At 37.9% G+C, this 23,138-nt stretch overlaps 1 protein-coding gene across 23 annotated transcripts in view; it reads left to right on the top strand.

Moving 5' to 3' along the window:
• RYR2 (ryanodine receptor 2) overlaps nucleotides 1-23,138 on the top strand; it is a 781,807-nt gene that overhangs the window by 393,297 nt on the left and 365,372 nt on the right. For all 23 annotated transcript variants that reach the window (XM_035280524.3, XM_035280523.3, XM_054248004.2 and 20 more), the window contains 4 exons: nucleotides 892-1,056; nucleotides 4,338-4,459; nucleotides 10,930-11,113; nucleotides 13,095-13,230. In XM_035280524.3, the coding sequence (XP_035136415.2) occupies nucleotides 892-1,056; nucleotides 4,338-4,459; nucleotides 10,930-11,113; nucleotides 13,095-13,230 (607 nt within the window). The remainder of the gene's footprint in view (nucleotides 1-891; nucleotides 1,057-4,337; nucleotides 4,460-10,929; nucleotides 11,114-13,094; nucleotides 13,231-23,138) is intronic.

Raw genomic sequence — 23,138 nt, 5'->3', positions numbered from 1 at the left:
CTGTTCAAGACTTTAAGACACAGTGAGTTTCTGAATATCAGAACTATACATGGGAGGAAAAATGGAAAGAGAGCATGTTAGAGGAGGAAGTATTGACAGTATAAACAGAGATTTGAAAGAGACATTTGGTTAGTGTCAGAGGATGGTTTGCTACTTCCTAGCAGAGGAAGCTTGGCATAGTAGCCCTTTTAAGAGTCAATACTTCTGTAGTCCAAGTTTGAGATTGCAGTAGTGGAAACTGAATTTTAGCTTTGATTAGTTCAAAATAAATAATCATTTTAATTAACGGGTTCATTAACAATCATCGTCACCATTATTACTGTCAAAATTGTCAAAATATTTGAAGTGTTTATCCCAGCGATACTATTCTGAAATCTACATACATTATCTTTATTTTTTTTGATCCTATGGAGAGAGATCTTATTAGCTTTATTTATGGATGAGAAAACTGAGGCTTAAAAGGTTTAATTCAGTTGCTAACACCTTAGAGGTAGTGAGTGGCAGAGGCTGGACTCAAAACTAAATCTTTCTCTCCCCCAAACCTATGTTCTTACCAATAAAAAAAAAAAAAAACCCCCACAAAAACCCAGGAAGGTTATTTAGCTTAAACTACTAATTTTAAGACCTCTGGTTTGGAGTTTGCATATGCAACATAAAATTTAAAAATGTTACATTATGGCCAAAATCATGTTCTAACGTGAATGATTCAAGCATATGTTAGAGATTGAGCTGTTAGAGTATAATATTTGGCCACTATCTCAGGGGACATCAGAGAGCGGAATTTTTCAAGAAACATATTTACAATAAGGCAAAATTCTGAATTTTTCAAGGAACATATTTGCACTAGTATTTTTGAAATGTTTACTGATCTTTTTCCCCCTCACTCCTTAGGAAAAATTAGATGTTGGGGTGAGAAAAGAAGTTGACGGCATGGGAACATCTGAAATAAAATACGGTGACTCAGTATGCTATATACAACATGTGGACACAGGCCTGTGGCTTACTTACCAGTCCGTGGACGTGAAATCCGTGAGAATGGGATCAATACAACGTAAGGTAGGGGGATAGAAAAAACGTAATGTATAGAAGTGATGTTTTATGAATCAAATACACAAGGGCAAGTCAAAAAGAAATGGCTAACCTTTTCAGTCACCTGCAAAAGTTCATACTTTTGCAAGCGAAAGCGCAAATTCCACTGTAATAGACTCTTTAGTTTTGTAAGGTGAACAGGGCTGGATGTTACATCACTAATACATAGGATGATGGAATGTACGTATTTAAATATGGAGTGAAGAGATACACAGTGCCGTCTTCTGGATTCTACTGTAGTCTAGTTCACTTTGTCCTCCCTGCTGGGACAAAGTTCACTACTGGCACCTCCTTGCTTATGAGAAGAGGGTTCCACCGTTTGGTACTGACAATGATACCCTTCCCAGCCTGTGCCGGTCTCCTCCTCTCTCCCTGACTCCCAGAGGTTGTCTTCAATTTATATTCCTATTTATTCTATTGTCCCAATAATATCTTTTCTAGTTTATTAATCAGGATGCAATCAAAATTTATACACTTATTTTTATGGCTTTCAGTCTCTTTTAATCTAGAAGAGATTTTCAGCTTATTTTTCTCCTGTGCCATTGGGTTTTTTAAAAATCCATGCCAGTCATAGAATGCCTCTTATTCTGGATATGTCTGACTTTTTCCTCACTGTCAGTGCTCTTGGTAATTCCATGAACCTGAAGTTAGGTATACGGCTGTGCTGTCCAAATCAGTCACTGCTAGACACATGTGGCAATTTGGTATTTATATATAACTAGAACTAGATTAACAAAATTTTTAGTTTTGTTTAACTTTCATTGAATTTTTGAAACATACACTTAAGTGATTGGAACACTTTTATGTGTGTTTGGAATGAGTTGGGTATGTGAGTGTGCTTTTCCTGTCTTTGGTTCCTGTTTTTGTGCCATTTTAGTTTAGCTAGTTTCTTTCTCAGGAACATGGCAGGTACCTCCACTCCTCGCTGGCTGTCTTTCCTCTCCGTGTTCTCCCTGACCTTTTCTCTACACTTCGCTTCTCGAGTATGTCTACCAAAGTACTCATTTTTTCTTTGGTGCTGTTCTGTTCGTAAGCCCTTTCTGTGCCTTTAAAATTTTAGTTTTCATGCTTTTTTTTCTTGTCCTTATCTCACCCAGCTCACCTTTTTATCTCAGCTTGCTGTTCTTTCGTCTGGTCTGCAGGTTTATTATCTCAGCATATTTTCCCCATTGTGAATTTCCACTCCTATTTTATAGAAGTTGTGACTTGCATCCTGAGGACAGTTGAAATTGTTTTTATGTTTAAGTAGCCGTCTGCTATTCCAGTTTTACTTAGCTTTTAAAAAATAGCAACGATTACTGAATTTTATTAATTAAAGAAGATAAAAATCGTGCATTGTGTCCTTTAACTTGTTGATAAAAATAAGTAAGCTACCAGACCTCTCTGATTATTAAGGAGTCCTTACATTCACAGAGTAAATCCTACTTGAATATAGTGTATGGTTCTTTTGAAATTCTGCTAGTTGTAATTAATTCATATTTTATTCAGAATTATTACATGTATATTCATGGAGAAAGTTTATTTCTCTTTATGGACATTGAATTTTATACAACTTTTGTGTTTATTGATTTTTCTGTGTCATGAAACATCATTTTACTCTGGTCCTTTTTTCAACCACTTAAAAATGTAAAAGCCCTTCTTGGCTCATGGGCTATACAGAAATGTGTGATATGCTGTAGTTTGCCCATCCTTGGTCTAGAGTCTGTCATGAAAGGAAGCTGTTCTTTGAAGCTTTATCACAGCTCACCTGTGAAACCGTCTGGCCCTAGGTCTTTTAAATATTGGATCTTAAATTATCTTTTCAATCTTTTTCTGAAGAAACTGGTCAAATAGAGTTGGATTCCTTTTGATCAGTCTTATTTTTCTAAGAACCTGTCCTATTCCCCTGGAACACCCAGTTTTGTTTGGTTGGCTGAGTGTTGGTTTTGCCATGGAGTTGCACACTGTACTGTGTTATTATAATTTCCCGTTCTCTGTGTTTTTGCTTTCTGTTTTATCTTTAGCCTGTTTTGTGAGAGTTTTATTTATCATTGCAAAGAATCAAATTTTGAGTTTACTAGTACTTTATTTGACTTCTAGTTTATTAATTTCACTTAATCTTCATTAGTTCTACTTTTCAACTTTCTCTGCTGTTCTTTTCTTAGAATATGAAAATGAGTAACAAGTCCCTTCATTTTTGTCATTTTTCTGTATTAACGAGGGCACTTAGGGCAATAATATTGCTGTTGAATATAGATCTATCTGTGTCTCACTGATTTTTATATAAGGAGTTTCCTCATAACATTGCTTTCTAGATAATTTATAGTTATAGTTCCAGTTACTAAATTTTGTTCAGTACACCTGGGTAGGTTTATTAAATTATCTTGCTATAAATGTTGAATGAAGACAAGCACAAATGGGAACAAATGGTTCTACTTATATATAGTACACAGCTGATCTATGCTGTCAAGAGTCTGCAGGGTGGTGAACACTGTGAAGGGTAGGGATAGGAAGGGAGCACTGTGGAGGATTTTAAGATACCATAAGGTTTTCTTTCTTGAGTCAGGTATTGGTCATACAGGGATGTTTACCTGTGAAAATCATTGAACTGTTTTTTTTTTTTTTTAAAGATTTTTGCATTTCTCTTTCCTAAGTTATATTGTCATAGAAAGTTCAAAAACAACAAAAAGCTATCAAAAGAAATGAAATATATGTTTACATTTTTATAATTTAGATGATCTATAGGCATTGTTCAGTATTTATTGATTAACTAGTCTATGTTAACTAGTTCAAAACTACTGTATGTTAGGTGTGCCAATGCCAGGTTTCCTTTGCTGCTTTGGCCCAAGTCTGTTTAGGTTATGGATCAGTCATTCAACGTAGATGTGTGAAAAGGCTCTGCTATTTGTATTGCTCAACTCATCACATTTTTTGAGTAGTTCTTTAAAATGATACCTGAGCTGAGCATGGTGATGTGTGCTTGTAATTCTAGCTATTCAGGAGGAAGAGGGAGAAAGATCATTGAAGCTCAGGAATTCAATACCATCCTGGGCAACGTAGCAAGATCCCATCTCAAAAAAAAAATAATTAATATCTAGAATGGCTAATTTGTATAGGGACCTGTGCATATGATTTTATCTGAACTGAACAGCTTCACAGTCCCCTCTAACTGCCTTTTGATTCTATCTGCTGTTATGGCTCAGCTGTTTGAGTACACATCTCTCTAATTCTAGTTTGGGAGTAATGGCCTTATTTTTGCTTTCTCACAGGCTATAATGCACCATGAAGGCCACATGGATGATGGCATAAATTTATCAAGATCTCAGCATGAAGAATCACGCACAGCAAGAGTTATCCGGAGCACAGTCTTCCTTTTCAATAGATTTATAAGGTACTTTTTCTCTTGTAGGCTTAGCTGTTTGATACTTCATTTTCATTTCTTTATTGGATATGCAAGTAGAAATTTTAAAAGTATGCTATGTTGGTAATAAATCTCAGCGTTTGGTGAGTCAGCAGAAACATTAGGAAGTGTTAATTAGGCAATTTAATGTCTTTCTTTTAAATAAACTTTAAAAAAGAGTATGTTTTTAGAAATTAGATGTGTAATTTGTGATTGATAGGTATAGATTAGGATTATTTTACGACTATTCTTCCTTGCACTGGACCTATTTAGTTCCTTTTTCAATGAGGGCAGTGAATCCTAGATATTTGGTGAGTTTTGACATGTATTTTTAAAAAGCAATTCTCGTAAGAACTGTTTTTCCACTTAACAATTTCAATAATTGCATATCTACTGTAGGGAGCCAGCACCCACATCACCCGTGGGTACCCTGAGTTCAGTGGTGACAAATGAGAAAAAGACAGATTAAGAGTGAAAGTAGGACTAGGGGCCATCCCTTGTTTACTGGAGGCAGTGAAGGCCCCAAGCTCTGATCTCTCACACCATTTGTTGGTTACAGTCACTTTGATCTATAGGGTAGGGGTGGAGTGATGGTGCCGGAAGTGAATTAGTGACCCGGAAGTGAATCAGTGAGCCGGAACTGATGTGTCATTCTAAAGATTGATAACAATGGTGGTTTCAGGAGTTTCACAAAACAGGAATATGGGGTTATCTTGAGCCTATTATGTGTGTGCAGCTGGTGGAACAGGGCCTTACAAGGAGCCTGCAAGTCTGGCTACATCGTAGTGCTACGAAGGGGTTTTACGTCCTTGAGTACGATGTTTATGGTAACAGAGCGGAGGTCACCCTGCCCCGGAACATGAGGCTTGGAGAGGCCTTCCTCCTCAGAGGCCTCCTGCAGCCTTCCATAGTTTGTTGTTCCTTGTTTACATGTTAGTCATAACCAATTTATGTTGGAACTCTAAGTCCTTTCTCCTTTGCTGCTTCTCCCAACATTTACAAACTAAATTCAACTTGCGGCCAATGCGTTTTCTGGTAACATGATACCAATATGTGCTCTGACTTGTGGGAGATTTCATTTGTCTCTTTAAACTTTACTAAATTGATGGGGGAACCTTTTTGTTGACCATCTTTCTTCATTTATTTTTTCTTTTGTGTTTAATCCTATCATTTGTTAATATTTTCTGTTAAGCTGTTCTGAGCTTCTGTTATGTTTAGAGATATTCATTTCCTGTCATCATTAATTGCAAACCTTTTCACCAGTTTATCAGTTTGGAAAAGAATTTTGAAGGATTTTTGTAGTACTTGAATCGGTAAATTATTTTTTTGGCTTTACAGCATAAAACATATCTTCTCTCCTCAAGATTATATTATTTTCTGCTTCTTTTATACACCATCCACACTGTGATGTGTGTGTGCACGTATGTCACCCAAATCCAGCCTTTGGCCACACACTTTTAGTCTTTAGCCCATTTCTCTGCCTCATCTAAACTCCAAGGCTTATCCGATGGAGCAAAGCTTAAATTGGATGGGGTAAGCACCACATTTTTGTATTTTTTATTACTTGTATTATGTTTCAGTGTTATTCGTATTCTTGGATTTTTATATAGTATTTATTATAATAAAAATTGTATTACATTTTAATGCAGTATAAAATTAGTCAAGAAGTTCTACTTGGAAATTATAACTTATTTTGGTAACAAACTTAGCCTTTTTGTATCTTGTTCTTCCCACTAGTTTTTCTTCACTGGAGCTGGTTAATCCTATGATAGGGAGTGAGTGAATTAATCATAAATCTTTGAAATGGCCAATTTCATATTTAGTCAGTACTGACTTCTTCAAATATGAGGGACTTTTTTTATTATTCAATTTGACTTCTGTCGCGTATTCAGTGGCACTACAGAGATTCCATTTGGTAAGTTAATACCAGACCAACATTGGATCTTTGTTTTGAAAATTGTTTTTTGGGGAAGTTACTGTCTCAGTGTTTAGATGTAATGTAGCGATAGTACACCATAAGTGACATTTTTTTATGCTGGATGAAATACCAAATCATCTTGAATGTGGTTTACTTTACTTTAGCACATCTGCTCTTTGGAAAAATAATTTTAAAGTTTAACAATTACTTTTCTGATTAAATAGAGTACCAAGACTGAGAAATTTGGATTCTTTGGTAAAAAATGTTGGATTATACACTTGCTGCTCTATTAAATCTTGAAAATTATTTTTCGTCTGGGCTATTTGAGTGAAATTCATTTGTTATATAAAATAGGATGGTTATATTAGCCCCTATTGACTATGAAAATATTTTGTGATTCCCAGTCTGATCTTTTCTATTTTCTTTCTTCTTACCTTGCTCTCTTTGCCTAGCTTTGTAAGATGAATGCTGATATCATTAACTTGAGACCTTTGTTGACGTAAACATTTAGCGTTGTATATTTCTGTTTTTAGTGATACCTCACTCATTTTTCTCCCCTCCCTCCCTTCTCTCTCTCTCCTTTCTTCCCTTCTTCTCTTTCCCTTTCTTCCTTCTGTCTCTCTTCCTCCCTCTCTCTCCTTCCCTTCTTCCCTCTCTTTCTCCTTCCCTCCATCTCTCTCTTTTCCCCTTCCCTTCTCTTTCTCTCTCTCCTCCTTTCCCTCCCTCTCTCTCTCCCTCCTGTCCTTTCTCCATACTTTCCTCCCTCCCTCCCTCTCCTCTTTCTACTCCTCAGTCTCCCTCTCTTTCTGTTGTCTAGGCTGGAGTGCAATGGCATTATCTCAGCTTACTGCAACCTCTGTCTCCCAAGTTTAAGCAATTCTCTTACCTCTGCCTCCCAAGTAGCACCTGACTAATTTTCTTTATTTTTAGTAGAGACGTGGTTTCACCATGTTGCACAGATTGATCTCGAACCCCTGACCTCAAGTGATCCACCCACTTTGGCCTCCCAAAGTGCTGGGATTATAGGCATGAGCCACCACATCTGACCTTGATATGTTTTCTTTCAGTTTCCCCTTTGATGACTCTTTGACCAGTGGATTTTTTTACTTTCCAAATATTTGGAGATTTCCTGAATATCTGTTACTAATTTCTAATTTACTGCCATTATGGTCAGAGAATGTACTTCGTGAGATTGATTGCTTTTAAATTTATTAAGACTTGTTTTATGGCTTATAATAAACTTTATTTGCTAAACTTTATCTTGAAAAGAATGTGCATTCTCCTCTTGTTGGGTAGAGTGTTCAAAAGTGTAATTTTTTTCTAGTTAGCTGATAGTATTATTTAGATCTTAATTTTCTTCCTGTTTTTCTGTCTCATTGTTCTAATAGTTATAGAGAGAAAGGTATTGAAAAATTCTGATTATAATAGTGGATGTTTCTGTGTCTCCTTGCTGTTTTTCACTTTTTCTTTATGCATTTTGAAGCTCTGTTGTTAGGTGCGTACATGTTTAGGATTTTATTCTTTTGACAAACTGACCCCTTTATCATTCTGAAATTACCTTCCTTAACTCTGGTAATATTCTTTGCATAATACTTTGTGTAATACGAACATAGCCACTCTCATTTTCTTTTTCCTTTGGTATTAGCATCCTATAACATTTAACCTGTTTGTATCTTTATATTTAAAGTGCATTTCTTTTAGGCAATAGGTAGCTGGGTCTCGCTTTTTTATCCAATTTGATAATGCCTGCTTTTAAATTGCATTGTTTAATTCATTTGCATTAATGTGATTGTGGATATAGTAAGTTTAAGTCTGTCCTTTTGCTGTTTATTTTATATTTGTCCCATCTAGTAGGATAAAGAAGAGATACATGCACACATGCACACACACGTGCACGCATGCACGCACACACCGCACCACCATCACCACCCTTACATGGGGGAATGAGAGCGGATGGGTTACAGAAAATGACAATGGGTTGTCATTGTCCCATTTCTTCCCTTGTCTTCCTTCTTTTGGATTAGTTGAGTATTTTCTGTTATTTCATATTACCTCACTTTTATTAGTTGATTAGCTGTAATACTTTATTTGTATTTTAGTGGTTACTTACAGCTTATAGCATGTATCTTTAATTTGAGTCCACCTTTAATTGATATTTTCTCTCTCTATGAATAGTGTAAGAGCATTACAATAGCATACTTCCCTCCCAGTTTTTGCACTTTGTCTTACATTTTACATTTATAGATGTTATTAATTCCACACTATATTTTATCATTTTAATTTAAACAGTCAATTAGTTGTTAAAGAGATTTAAATAACAGAAACATCTATATTTGCACATATAGTTATCATTTCTAGTGCTCTTTATTTTTTTGTGTGGATCTGGATTTCCTTCAGGTATTGTTTTCTTCTGCCTGAAGGACCCTTAACTTTTCTCCCCCTCCCCTTCCTTCTCCCCTTTTCTGAGACACAGTCTCTCTCTGTCACTCAGCCTGGAGTGCAATGGTGTGATCTCAGCTCACTGCAACCTCCACCTCCCAGGTTCAAGTGATTCTCCTGCCTCAGCCTCCCCAGTAGCTGGGACAACAGGTGCCCTCCACTGTGCCTGGCTAAATTTTGTATTTTTAGTAGAGACAGGGTTTCACCATCTTGGCCAGGCTGATCTCAAACTCCTGCCCTCATGATCCACCCACCTTGGCCTCTCAAAGTGCTGGGATTACAGGCGTTGAGCCACTGCGCCTGGCTAACATTTCTTATCGTGCAAGTCTGCTGGAGATAAACTCTTTCTGACTTTTTACAACTGACAATGTGTTCTTTGCTTTCATTTTAAGTGATATTTTTGCTCTGTACAGCATTCTAGATTGACAGTTTGTTTTCTCTTGGTTGACTAATTTTACTCCCTATCAATGAGTGTATTTCATAGTTCTTTATATGCCTGCTCATTATTGTTTAATTATCAGACATTGTTAATTTGTTAGATGCTGGCTCTTTTTGTATTCCTGTAAATATTCTTGAGCTTTTTCCTGGGATCCAGTTAAGTTACATTTTGATTCATTTGGTTCTTGCTTTTAGAGTTTTCTAGGTGGGAAGAGCAGCGTTTAGTCTAGGGCAAATTATTCCCCACTACCGAGACAAGGCCCTCTATCCAGTGCCCTATGCATCCCATGCATTGTAAAGTTTTCCAGTCCAGCTGCTGGGGCAGGTGCTGTTTCAGGTCCTGTGTGATGGCTGGTGATTCCGTTCCCTGTCTTGAGTAGTTTTCTCATGCTGTTATCATGTGTGTTCTGCTGAATATTTGGGGGGGTCCTTCTGTAGGTCTCCAGGGTTCCCTCTTGTGCAGCCCTCTCCTCTCTGTGTCCTGTGAATTGTAGCAGTCTTGGTCTCCCCAAACTCTCAGCAGTGTCCCTTCAGCTCATGGAGACTGTTGGGCCACTCCTGTGTTCCCTGCCTGCTCCATGGCCTGGAAGTTCTCCTAGGCAGTAAATGGAGGCAGCTGTAGGACTCACCTGATTTGTTTCTCATCCCTTGGCATTCCTGTCCTTTATTCATTGCTATCTAGTGTCTTAAAAGTTTTTGTGCTGTTTTGGTTACCCCCCACCCCACCACCCCTCATTATACTTTGTCCGTTTTTTGAGTTGTTTCAGAGGGAAGGTAAATCCTGAATATTACCATACCATTTTGCTGATACAGAGAGCAGGAATGGGAGTGTAATATTTATTTGCATTAACAACTTGTCGTGGTTAAAGCATATTACAATATCAACTACAGTAGAGGTTTTGTTCCATTCTTTTATTATATGCGTTTTTTTTAATCTTTATATTTTGGAATACTTTTGATTTGCAGACACATCTTAAAATTCTTTTCAGATATATTGAAAGCTATGAGCTTAAAAAATGAGAATCTCAATAATCTCAAGAAATCAACATATTTACATACCAGTAATATATCTTTTTTTCCAAGGCTAGAAAATACCTCATGATGTTTTTGTTAATATAATTTTTAAATCCATTTCTTTCAGATAATAGAAAAGCATTTTATATATTATTTATCGATTAATAAGCAAATTTTCTAAACATTATTAGAAAGTATTTTTTAACTGGCAGGAATTAAACAGAATGGCAAGCCAGGGTCCATGAAAACGTAAGAATTCCTTTTTAAAAAGCAAACAAACCACAGGGAAATGTCAGAATTGTGAATCTGGGAAGGTACAACCTGAAACCTTAAAGTGTGTAGCGCTTTCAAATGAAAATCAATTGATTTCTGCACATTTCCACTATGGTTTTGTAGGCATTGGTCCTGTGGCCTATAAGGTTATTCTCTGGGTGAGTGGCCGTGGATACTGGTTTTTATAACATAGTGTTACACAGTTCCTGACTTGAATCAGAATTCATTATTGCTGCTTGAGAAGCAGGAGGACCTTTCTGATGTGTCCCTTTTACAGTGGTGTAGGGAGAGAGATTAATGGTCTGGAATCACCTATAAATGGAAAGATGATAAAGTTGTGAATCATTGACAATAGAGAAATGTTCATGGTTTATTTTAGGGGCCTTGATGCTCTCAGCAAGAAAGCGAAGGCTTCCACAGTCGATTTGCCTATAGAGTCCGTAAGTCTAAGTCTGCAGGACCTCATTGGCTACTTCCACCCCCCAGATGAGCATTTAGAACATGAAGACAAACAGAACAGACTACGAGCCCTGAAGAATCGGCAAAATCTCTTCCAGGAAGAGGTGCGTTTCTGTCAACACTCCTTTCTCTTCTGTTGTTCTTTTGTAAAAGCAGCTTCTTGGTTGGGGGAATTCACCATCTATTTGACCATCTTGGCGTTTTGCAATGAAGAGGAGAAAGTGTACTATTGAACAGGAGAAACAGGCCTTAGAGAAATCTAGACATGGTTTTTATTTCTCTATCCATGAGTATTAATTTTAAAAAGTGAGTCTTTTCATTCCCCTGGCAAGAGACATCTACTCTGTGCTCAGCCCTCACCCTGGTCATTTATAAGCACTATAGTTCTCTGCATGGGGTTGTATCAGTTAAGCATCTTAGAGTGTCTGAATGAATACAGGCTTTAGAAACATCAGGGTTTTCAAACTATTCAGCAAGTTCTTGCGTGCTCCTTAGAAATGGCTCAAGATCCACAGGAAGCCTCGTGTTGGGGACAGAAGCTGCCAGGAGCGGGCTACTGGAGTGGGCTGAGCTCCAAGAACCCTACTTGGACAGAGCAACCCTACCCTTCCCCTTTGCATATATTACATCTCCATTTATGATTTTACTGCACCAAAAGTTTCACTGCAAAAAGAACTCAAGTGCCATCTTTTATAAACGGTATAATAAGGACCAAATGATATGTCTAATGTCCTAATATGGTTAAGAGCTTCAGTGGAGACTACCGGTGTTGGTGGGATAAATCAGGCTAGTTCAGCTGGATTCCCATTCTTTTCAATGCAAATGCATCCTATATGGAGAATAATGATTTTTTTCTACATAAATACATAACTTTGTAAAAGTATCTATCAAAAAAGGTTATTCATTGAGTACACATGGACACAAAGAGGGGAACAGTGAATACCAGGGCTTATTTGAGGGTGGAGGGTGGAAGGAGGGAAAGGGTTAAGAAACTGCCTCTCAGGTACCATGCTCACTACCTGGGTGATGAAATTGTTTGTATATCAAACCTAGTGACATACAATTTACCCACGTAACAAACCTGAACGTGTACCCCCCGAGCCTAAAAAGTTAAAGCAAGAGAAATAAAACTAAACAAACAAACAAACAAAAAAGAATGATTGCCAGGTCCTCGTAATCCTTACATTTATCTGCTAGTTTTAAAGCTGTTTTCTAATATCCCATCAGAAACCCTTGAAACTGATATAATTTTTGTGGACATTCCCACTGAGTATTGAACAGAAAAGACCTATCTGGAGACCCCAGTGGCAGAAAAGCAAAAAAGTGTCAACATAAACCAACAGGGACTAGTTTATTGGGAGCTTTACACATTTGCCCAAAATATTAGACTCTTTTACGATGCTGAGTTTATTTAATATCAGGAAGAAGTAAAACTAAATATTGGGCTGTAAAAATTAAATTACTGGTTCAGTTTTTTCCCCCCAATTTCTCATATAAGACAACATGGATGGGGATGTAGAAATGTTCTTAGGTCCGTGGTATCTCTAAATTCTGTGTGAAATAAGTTAATTGAATTAGACAGTGGTTTATAGCTCTTTATGTGGTTTACCACACTTCTTACAACCTTGACCTAGCAAGGATAATAAAAATAGAGCGTAATTTCAAACTCAGGCATTATAGCATTTTTGATTTGCTTAAAAAATATCTTTCCATGAGCTTTACCCGATTACTATATCTTTAATAATAATAATAATAACAATGCCTATCTAAGAAAAAGGGTCTGCTCTTGCAGTGATTTAACAATAGAGTGCCATACGCATGCAGTACGTATTTTTAGATTGTTATTCCACTCTTATTTGACGATGGCATTCAGAGTTTAAAATACGCTTGAACTATCTGCAGAACATTTCACTTCACATGCAAATGTGTGTCTTCCTGTCCTTTGAATGAATGATCGCAATTTTCGTTATGATTAGTGGATGAACCTTCAGTGAGACTTCTATTTTTAAATCAACGTAGCATTTTTAGTCTGTAAGCAGAGTGACAGCATTGGATGTCTGATGGTGATTTTTGTTAACCTTCCAGGGAATGATCAACCTGGTGCTCGATTGCATAGACCGACTGCATGTCTACAGCAGCGCGGCACACTTCGCTGATGTTGCTGGACGAGAAGCAGGGGAGTCTTGGAAATCCATTCTGAACTCTCTGTATGAGTTGCTGGGTAAGAAGCATGACTGGGTGCTAGGCAACGGAGTTACGTCCATTATAAATGACCATATTTGAGCTAGGTGTGGTGGCTCTTGCCTGTAATCCCAGCACTTTGGGAAGCTAAGGTGGGAGGATCGTTTGAGGCCAGGAGTTTGAGACCAGCCTGGGCAACACAGCAAGATCCTATCTCTACAAAAAATAAAAATAAAAAACAAAAACAAAAAATAATCATATAATGTCTACAGCAATTTTATAACATGCCTCCTAATTGAGACTTAATTTTTAATTTAATGGGCTAAATGAAATGATGCTTAGTATTAAAACCCATCTCTTAGTGAGAAAGTTAGCTAGAGAAGTAGATTTGCCTTTAGCGAAGGGAGGAGAAAATCATCCAGGGTGCAGTCTTTGCAGATGAGGGGCCTTTATATGGATGTGTATTAAATATTTCCTTTTTGGTTTTGGTGTTAGTTTCGCAAGGGTCCCTCTTAATTCCTTACATTCCCATCTTATCAGTTCTGCTCCAGTCTTCTCTCTATTCTTTATAAGATCTCCGTTTGGCAACTTCTAAGTGTGCCTGACATTGATTAAGCGACACTTGTTGTGGTTTACACTGCATTCCTATGGGCTCTCTGCAAACAGGTCTTCATTATTTTTGACCTGCTATAGCTTCTACTTGTCTCTTGTCAAAAACTAAAGGGTCTGAGATTTTCACCCTGTTTGCAAGGTAGTAAGTTAGCCTGCAGTTAGGGTAAAGAGGGACCCTTTTCTAGTAGTCAAAGAAATGGCTGTAGCTGTAGCGATTGGCTGTGGTGCCAATTCTCTGAGCCCCAGTTCTCCAAGGATGATGTGAAAGGGGCTAATGACACCTGCACATGCAGCTGGTTGAGCTACAGAAAAGGAATCCTGAGTTGAGGGAGCGTGAATTAGTTACACCAGACAGAAAGCCTGCCTTCCTGCCCTTTGCTGTGGGTGGAGACATCTTCCTTTTACACGGCCTCTTGCGCAAACATCCTGGAAAAGGTTTCCTGAAACAAATGCTTCCAATGGCTTGTTTGCAAGATGTGCAAAAGCAGAGACCATGGGGAATGGGCTGTTTCTCTACCCTAACCCTCACCTCCTAAGTCTCTGATTCATCCTGTATGTTGCAACTATGTATCACTTCCCTGTTTAGAAATTGTTCACATTTCAGTATCATTCTAGAAGATAAAGCTCACCTTGTATCTGGTATCCGAGGCCCAGTTAACTCTTCCAGCCTCTTATTTCCCAGTCCTCTTCTCCTACTCTCTTATTTGAGCAACATCACAGTTTCCTGAACTTTCCATACACATCACACCTCTGGGATGGTTTCTGACTGTCACCTTTTCCAGAATTCTTATATATCCTTCAACACCCAGTTCACATGTCACTGTCTTTTAAAGTTACTCTCAATGGCTGGGCGAGGTGGCTCACGCCTGTAATTCCAGCACTTTGGGAGGCCGAGGCAGGCGGATCACCTGAGGTCAGGAGTTCCAGACCAGCCTGACCAACATGGTGAAACCCTGTCTCTACTAAAATTACAAAACAGTAGCCGGGCATGGTGGCAGGAGCCTGTAATCCCAGCTACTCAGGAGGCTGAGGCAGGAGAAGCACTTGAACCTGGGAAGCGGAGGTTGCAGTTAGCTGAGATCACACCACTGCACTCCAGCCTGAGTGACAGAATGAGACTCTATCTCAAAATAAAAACAAAAACAAACAAAGTAACTCTTGATGTTTCTCCTAACTCTTAAGTATAATTAGCCCTTCTTTTCTGGTTTCATGCCACTTAGTTTTTACTGGTATTTTATAGCACTTGTCACATTTCCTGTTTAATTAGAAGTGTGATTAATTTCTAAGGCAAGAATAGCACCTTCCTAGTTTTTGTATCTCTGTTATTTAACTGAATGTCTGGCACATAGTAGATACTCAATAAATGTGTATTCATTGAATAAGTTCTGATAAAATAGGAAAGTATAGAAAAGAGATAATGCAAAAAAATTTTAAAAAGAGGTAATGCATTTTTAATGGGAAGAATGAAAGATAGTCAAAACATTTGAAAATTCTTTACAATCTAATTAAATGTCATTAAAATTCATAGAGTCATAATACAACCTAGCAAATAGAACTCTCGTGCCTAATTGTTACTGTGTTTTCATTAGTGGGCCATTTGACATGCCATTAAAATTAAACACTTGTAATTTGGTGCTTTCAGACTGAAAGGTAACGTGCAGCTGTCATTTCTGAGAACAGGACCAGGGGATATTGAGGCTTTTATGGGAATCTGGATGCATTATTTTACCCACAATAATCATTGGGATAAAGGTTTTGTGAAGCCAAAATACTAATGACTGCATTTCTTTGCAAATGCAGAAGTTATAGCACTAAATTTCATGATACAGCAGAGACTGACGTATGGCGGTGTTTTTAACACACAACCTACCTTCTTGACTTGGTGTAAGATGAATTTCTTGGATAAACTCGATGCTTTAGGTAAAGGGTTGCATCACCTAGCCTGGGCTGCACAGGAAGATCCTGTCTCTAAATAATAATAAAAATTAGCTGGAAGCAGTGGCTCATGTGTGTAGTCTCAGCTACGTGGGGGGCTGAACTGGTAGGATTGCTTGAGGCCAGAAGTTTGAGGCCAGACTGGGCAACCATCTCCAAATTTTAAAAAAGAAGAATTTCATGTGTGTATGTTTGAGGGTAGAAAGTATTATGTTTGGAAAGTACATTGTTTTTGTAGGTAAATCTGGAAAATATGCATCTTTTATTTTAATATCAACTGTTTTTATAGTCTCTGTTAATTGGTCCCTTCAATGGATATTGTATCCATGAGTAGCAAAAATAAATAGAAAGAATTACATCTTTTTTATATATAATCATAGAAAACGTCCATTGCAGCAAAGTGAGCACTTCGCTTTATCTTTCTGAGCTAGTTATTTCTCAAGCCAATACTCCCTTTAACTCTACAGAGTTATTGGGGATTAAGTTAGATTATTTTAGTACCTACAAAAGTAACATTAATATACTTTACAAAATAATGGGGACTTGGTGGGTATGAACACAGTTCCTGCTTCTAATTAGTTTTGAGGTTGGCTTTTACTGGAACGTGGCTAGAGATGTGATTTTAAAATGGCTGTTGTAGGCGATGTTTCTCTTGGGATGTGTTCAGTTGGAAATAACAGAACACTCAGTCTCAAACTGGCTTCAACAGCAGAGGGGATTTTTTTGGCTAGCGCAGCTCGCAGTCTGCCAGTGGGCTTGACACAATGGCTTCATCTTATCTCCAGAACCAGCTTCTTCATGTCTCCACTCTGCCTTCCATGGGATCCTCTTCCTCCAGTGCTGGCTTTTCTTAATGGCCTCAGCTGTCTGCTCTCAGTTCCTAGTGCTGCGCACTTTCTTTCTGACATAGGAAAAGTGAAAGAGGGTTTGCTCCAGAAGTTAGCCCTCAAGAAAGAGTGTGCTATTTTGTAAAATCCAAATATACCACTCCTTGCATCTCATTAGCCCGGATTGTGTCTGGCCATTCCTGAACCAGTCATCTGGCAAAAGTAGGGGAATTTTACCAACATTGGCCTTGACTGATCAGGGATCCAGTCTTGAAACTGGGTCAAGTCCTTGGACTGCCTGTCTGTCATACAGGGAATGAATGTGATAGAGGATGCTGGCCAAGAAGCTGCAGTGTCCACCCTAAATGTTAGCTCGTACACTTATTCAAAGGGTTTTATGAACTGAATTCTAATCAGAATGCTTGTATTCACTACCTAGCACTATGCTTGAATAGACAGTAAATAAATACTTGCTTAAATTATTTAATAAATACGTTACAGAGATTTCCATAGACTTTTCACTAGCAGGGTGGATTTGGCTATCAATTTAGTGTATTGAAAACCAGTGGAGGCCGGGTGTGGTGGCTCACGCCTGTAATCCCAGCACTTTAGGAGGCTGAGGCAGGTGGATCACGAGGTTAGGAGTTCAGATCATCCCGCTCAAGATGGGGAAACCCTGTCTGTACCGAAAATACAAAAAAATTATCTGGGTGTGGTGGCAGGTGCCTATAATCCCAGCTACTCAGGAGGCTGAGGCAGACAATTGCTTGAACCTGAGAGGCAGAGGTTGCAGTGAGCTGAGATCATGCCACTGCACTCCAGCCCGGGTAAAAGAGTGAGACTCCACCTCAAAAAACAAACAAACAAAAAACCTAGTGGACCTCTTACTCCTCTTTCATTAGGTTGCTTTCTTGAAAAATAAAAACCTAACCTTCCTTTCAGGCATACAGCAAGGGGCACCTATTTTTATTATAAATATTGCCTGTAAAATGGCAATCATCATTCCCCTCACAAGGTTGTTGGGTGCCTTAAATGTTATATAGAAAATGCTCAGCATAACATATTATTGTTCTTCTTCTTACTCCCATTTCTTTTGGACACTTGTTATCATCCTTCCCCTGGTTAACACCGTGAAACTTGCGCCTCTAACTTCTTGCTCCATTCTGACTGTCGTTTTGCTTTTCAAATATGTCCTAGGAAAGAAATTTACTTAAGATTTCTTGGATATAGCAAAGAATGTTATGGATTAGCCTGTAGAACACGTAGGATCCTGAATATTGTAGGTGTCTACTGGTTCTTCTTTTCCTCATCAGAAAATGGTGGGAAAAATGTTTCCTTTATCACTATCTTCAGACTGCAAATGTTATATTCTGTTATTGTACCCATGTTTGAACACAGTATCACACATCTGCATCTTAACCATCTGGCATATAGTTAAATACTTCAGATCTCAATGACATTCAGATATGGTAAAATTGGTAATTAATCTCTTTACCATCCGGGCGCAATGGCTCAAGCCTATAATCCCAGCACTTTGGGAGGCCGAGATGGGCAGATCACGAGGTCAAGAGATCATGACCATCCTGGCCAACATGGTGAAACCCCGTCTCTACTAAAAAATACAAAAATTAGCTGGGTTTGGTGGTGTGTGCCTGTAGTCCCAGCTACTCAGGAGGCTGAGGCAGGAGAATTGCTTGAACCCGGGAGGCGGAGGTTGCAATAAGCTGAGACTGTGCCACTGCACTCCAGCCTGGTACTGGTGACAGAGTGAGACTCTATTTCAAAAAAAAAAAAAAAATCTCTTTACCTCCACTCCTCTTCTCCAGTCTTTACTCAGACCTCAGGGAGCTCTCATGCACTTCTCATGAATTTTCATAGACTCTCTGACCTGGGTTACACCCTTCTTTTCAGAAGGGCCTTGTCTCTCTCTTCCTTTCACCTCTGATGTTGCTGGTCTGTCTCTGATCTCTCTGTACTGCATTCTTCTAGTTCTTGGTCTGGTCTGTTTCTTCCTTTCACCTCTGGTGTCGCTGATTCTCTCTGGTTAGGCGGCTACTTCTTGGGAGAGGGATCTTGATCTTTTATTTTTCTTTATTCTGAATCTATTAACATGCATTATTTTTATAATTGAAAAAGTAGTTAACATATATCTCTAATGCCAGATAATTGATAGTAAAAGGGAAAACAGAATGTATTAATTATAGTAGAATAAAAAAATTTATATATTAGTGCAAATAAAGAAAATCTCTTTCCATAATCTACATGGTAGTTTTAGTATGGATAGAGTTATGAGAGTTTTTTAAAAATATTTTTGATTTCTGGTGATTTTCTTTTTGTGTTTTAGTGAGCATTGATTTCATGACCAGAAAAAGGGTAGCAAAGACAACTTTATGTTGAATTTTGTCATGCAAAAGACTTCAGAACCATCTGCGGCCAATAGTTTTTACTGCATTCATTGTAATCCTAAGATAGCCATGTATACTTAAATATATACTTCAGTTTGTCTGAAAAAGTCTCAGATCTGCAGCAATAATTGGAGTCCTGTAAGACATGTGTATCTAAACCTCCTTCTTTACTTGGCCATCAAAACCTTTGATTCAAATATTAACTCCAAATTTGGTAAGCCTCCTTCCCATTATTCCAAATAGATAGACCATAGATTCTCTCCTGGGGTTATACATGAAATAAGCCACTGTCTTTGTCTTTTTTCTTCAGTGTGTCTATTTTGCACGGAGAGAAAACCAAGAAGGTGGGAATGAGAATCTATAACAATTTTGCCTTCAACATGGATACGTTCAATATGTGTTTTAGGTGGAGAATGACAAAGGTAGATTTATGAGCCTGCTGTTTGGAATAGCTCAGGATCTTAGAAACAGCAACACGCACAGTCTGGAAAGCATCACTGTGGCACGCTTTCATACTTCTTTTCTGACGTCTGCCCGATTAATCTGTGGGATGCTTACAAGCTAGAATGATTTTCTAAAGATGTCTGAGAAATGGCTCTTTGGCGAACTTTCTCTATGAATACTCATTTTCTGATGATTCAAAGTATGACACCAACAAGGATAGATTCTCTTTGAGTCTGGCCGAAATGAATGTTTGAAGACTTGGAAAGGGCACAACCAACAGGGAGTTTTGCACACCCAGACCATTTTCACATCAAGATATTGAAGCATGAAGCCTCCGGGGGTAGGATGACACCAATAAAACAGATGAATACTGCATGATTCCACTGATAAGAAATATAAGTGTCAGGGAGGCAGATCTCCCTAAATGCCATAAAACGTTGAAAAAAGGCAGTTAAGAGGTGAGAAAGAAGGAAATGGGCTTTAGACTGCATATTTCAAGTGTTATTCTAGCGTTTGTGCACCTAGATAGTTCCAATCTTGTTCTCAGGAAGTCTCAGAAAGGTTATTTTATAAACAAGGCACACCCTTTATTAGTTTCAAGTTGGTAATAGTTTCATTGTCTCTCACTCTTGCAAGTTCCTGGGTAGGAGCCCTCAAACTGCAGTTTAAATATCCCCAAAGGCAGGGACAGCTCTCCAAGCTCACCAAGCAGTTTCAATGCATTGTCTTCTTAGATTCTTCAGCATCTTCTGAAGTGTTTTGTTTGTTTTTTTTTTTTTTTTTGAGGCGGAAGAGCATTTGTTAATCTCAACATTTTGAAAAATGTTTCTGGATTTTAGTCCGATGAGCCCCTCATTTTGATGGGCTCCATGAGCCCTGCTTACTTAGCGTTCCCAGGCTTTGAAGGTAAACTCCGAGAGGGATGTCATTTCATTTCCTCTGTATCTCCAGCCCCTAGTACAATGCTTGACACAAAGCAGGGAATCAGTATTTGTTGGATAAATTTTAAAAGTGAAGATGTTTTCTTTGGAATTTCTTTAAATCTAAATCCACCTGTAAGTCTCAGATTTTTTGAGTTTTTTTGCGAAATTTTGAGTTCAGGAATTTAAAGACGTTGAAGCATAAAGCCTTCGTGGATAGGATGGTACTAGTAAAGCAGGTGAATACTGCATGATTCCACGTATAAGAAGTATCTAGAATGATTAAATTCATAGAATTAAAGAATGGGGCCAGGCAAAGTGACTCATTTCTGTAATCTCACAGCTTTGGGAGGCTGAGGCAGTGGCATCACTATCACTTCAGGCCAGGAGCTGGAGACCATCCTGGGCAACATAGCGAGGCACTGTCTCTACAAAAAGTTTAAAACTTAGCTTGATGCAGTGGCATGTAATCCCAGCTACTCAGGAGGCTGAGGTGGGAGAATCACTTGAGCCCAGGAGGTTGAGGCTGCAGTGAGCTATGATTTCGCCACTTCACGCCAGCTTGGGCAGCAGAGTAAGACTCTGTCTTAAAAAAACAAAACAAAAACAATCAAAGATTGGAATAGTGGTTGCCCAGGGACTGACGGGTGTGGAATGGGTGTAGAATTTCAGTTAAGCAAAATGAGTAAGTTCTAGAGATCTACTGCATGACATTGTACCAAGAGTCAACAGTACTGTATTGTACACTTTACATTTTGTTAAAAGGATAGATCTCATGTTAAATGTTCTTATCACAGTGAAACTAAATTGTTAAAAAGTAAATAAATGCAGCATAGTGTATTTATTTTCAAAATTTTTTATTAATTGGAATATTGCATGCCGTTCCTATTCAGATTGGATAAAACTATAGGGAATTAGTTATTTAACATGAATAAAATTGGTTTGGTGAATTAGCATTTCCTTTGTAAGAGCTTAGTTCTAAGTATTTTTATATTATTTAATTTGGACTGCAGTTATTTAACCACTGATATTTTATAGGAGATTGGGCACTATCATTCAGTTATGTTAAGAAATACTATACCTACTAAGTTTCAGGCACCATATCAAATGTAATAAAAGAGAGTATCGTATATAAAGTAGCTTAAAATATAACAGAAGAAGACCTGTAAGTCATCGTATTGTATTTATTCACATTTCATTTGAGCTCGTATTCACAGGGCCAGCTGTAGTGACTGACACAGTCACATGGATATTTCTGAAATATATGAGAAAAAGATCTTTATGGAAGATGAAAGGTCTTAACTTAGTTGTTAATTAGGCAGCAATTAAAGAGTATTGTCAAGTTTTAGGGGAGGAGATTTGTCTTGAATTCGTTTTCGTGCCTTGACACGATACAGAGTTGCCATTGCACTTTGGAGATGCTGGTGGTGCTCTGAGACGTCTCATAAGGAGAGCCACTACAGATACGGATGGCATGGTGCTCCGTTTTATTTTTGGAAAGACATTAACTTTGTTGTACTATTTGGTATTAAAATCCATACACTGTAGATAAGGAAAGAAATAAGAAAAATTACAAAGGTAAAAACTACTCTTAAACTTAAGCACCCATTTTAATCTATAACTTCATAATGTTCCTTTAAATCTTTATCACATTATAGACATACAAAACGTTTTGCACAGCTGCACACATACATGCAGAATAACATTGTATGTGCGTTATCTGTGCGTATCTTCGCACCAAGACATCGCCTATTCCCTCCTCCCCTTGACGATTGGCTCGTCTTGCTCCAAGTTCCGTGTTCATGGACTAAGATAGTCAAAAGGCTTTCCTTTGACATTGGTATGTTTTAGAGGTTTATTTGGTTACATGTTTTCAGAGTTCCATGCTTTTTTATTGTCATCCGTTTTTTTCTCTAAGAGTAAAATTGTGATCACAGAACATTACCTCTTCACATCCTAACTTCCATTCTAATTGAGCATTTGTGATTTCTTTTGACAGAATTTATCACAGGTTCAAAGGGTCACTGTGAAGGATCATACTGCAGGACATGGCCCCTTTGTTCCCCTCCTGGATCCATTCTTCTTCCACTTTATTTTGGAATAAGAATATGTACTTTTTGACCTGGGGAAGCAGTCCCACTAATATTAATCTTCCTTATGGTCTCTGTTTTTTTCTCAGGCCCTTATCCAGATATTTTTTCCCCAAAATATTAGTCCTCGTTCTCCAAGAAATATTCTAAAAAACACAGTTTTCTCCATGCTGTGCATGTAGAAATGCATTCAGTGTATGCATTTATTTTACAAAAATGGAATCATACTATCAATCATACTATCAATGTTTTATATCAGATGTTTTCAATTAATTCTACATTGTGGGCCTATATCCTTGGCAGTAACTATAAACCTTCATCAGGCCTTAGGAGATGAACACTACTGTGTACATGCAGCATATTACCATACTGAATACTGTAAGCAATTGTAGCACACTGGTGTTCGTGCATCTTAGCATAGAAAAGGTACAGTAAAAGTACAGTGTTATGATCTTAAGGGATGATCATTTTATCTGTTTCATTGTTGACAAAAACATTAATATGCAGCACGTGAAATACTGTAAAAATGACTTATTTATTGAATTTGTATGAAAAGGTTTTGGTCTTTGACATACTTCTCAATATTACTCATGATTTTTTATTCTATTCAAATATTCTCCCTTCTATTGGGTCAATTTTAGTGACAAAAAATACATATCTATATATCTATGTATCTGTATCTTGAGACCATTCTTTTTACCAGATGTTCAAGGTT

The sequence above is a fragment of the Callithrix jacchus genome, chromosome 19, assembly GCF_049354715.1.
Source record: "Callithrix jacchus isolate 240 chromosome 19, calJac240_pri, whole genome shotgun sequence".
NCBI lineage: Eukaryota > Metazoa > Chordata > Mammalia > Primates > Cebidae > Callithrix > Callithrix jacchus.
Note: the sequence above shows the minus strand (reverse complement) of the source record. Positions and strands in the feature narration are given on the sequence as shown.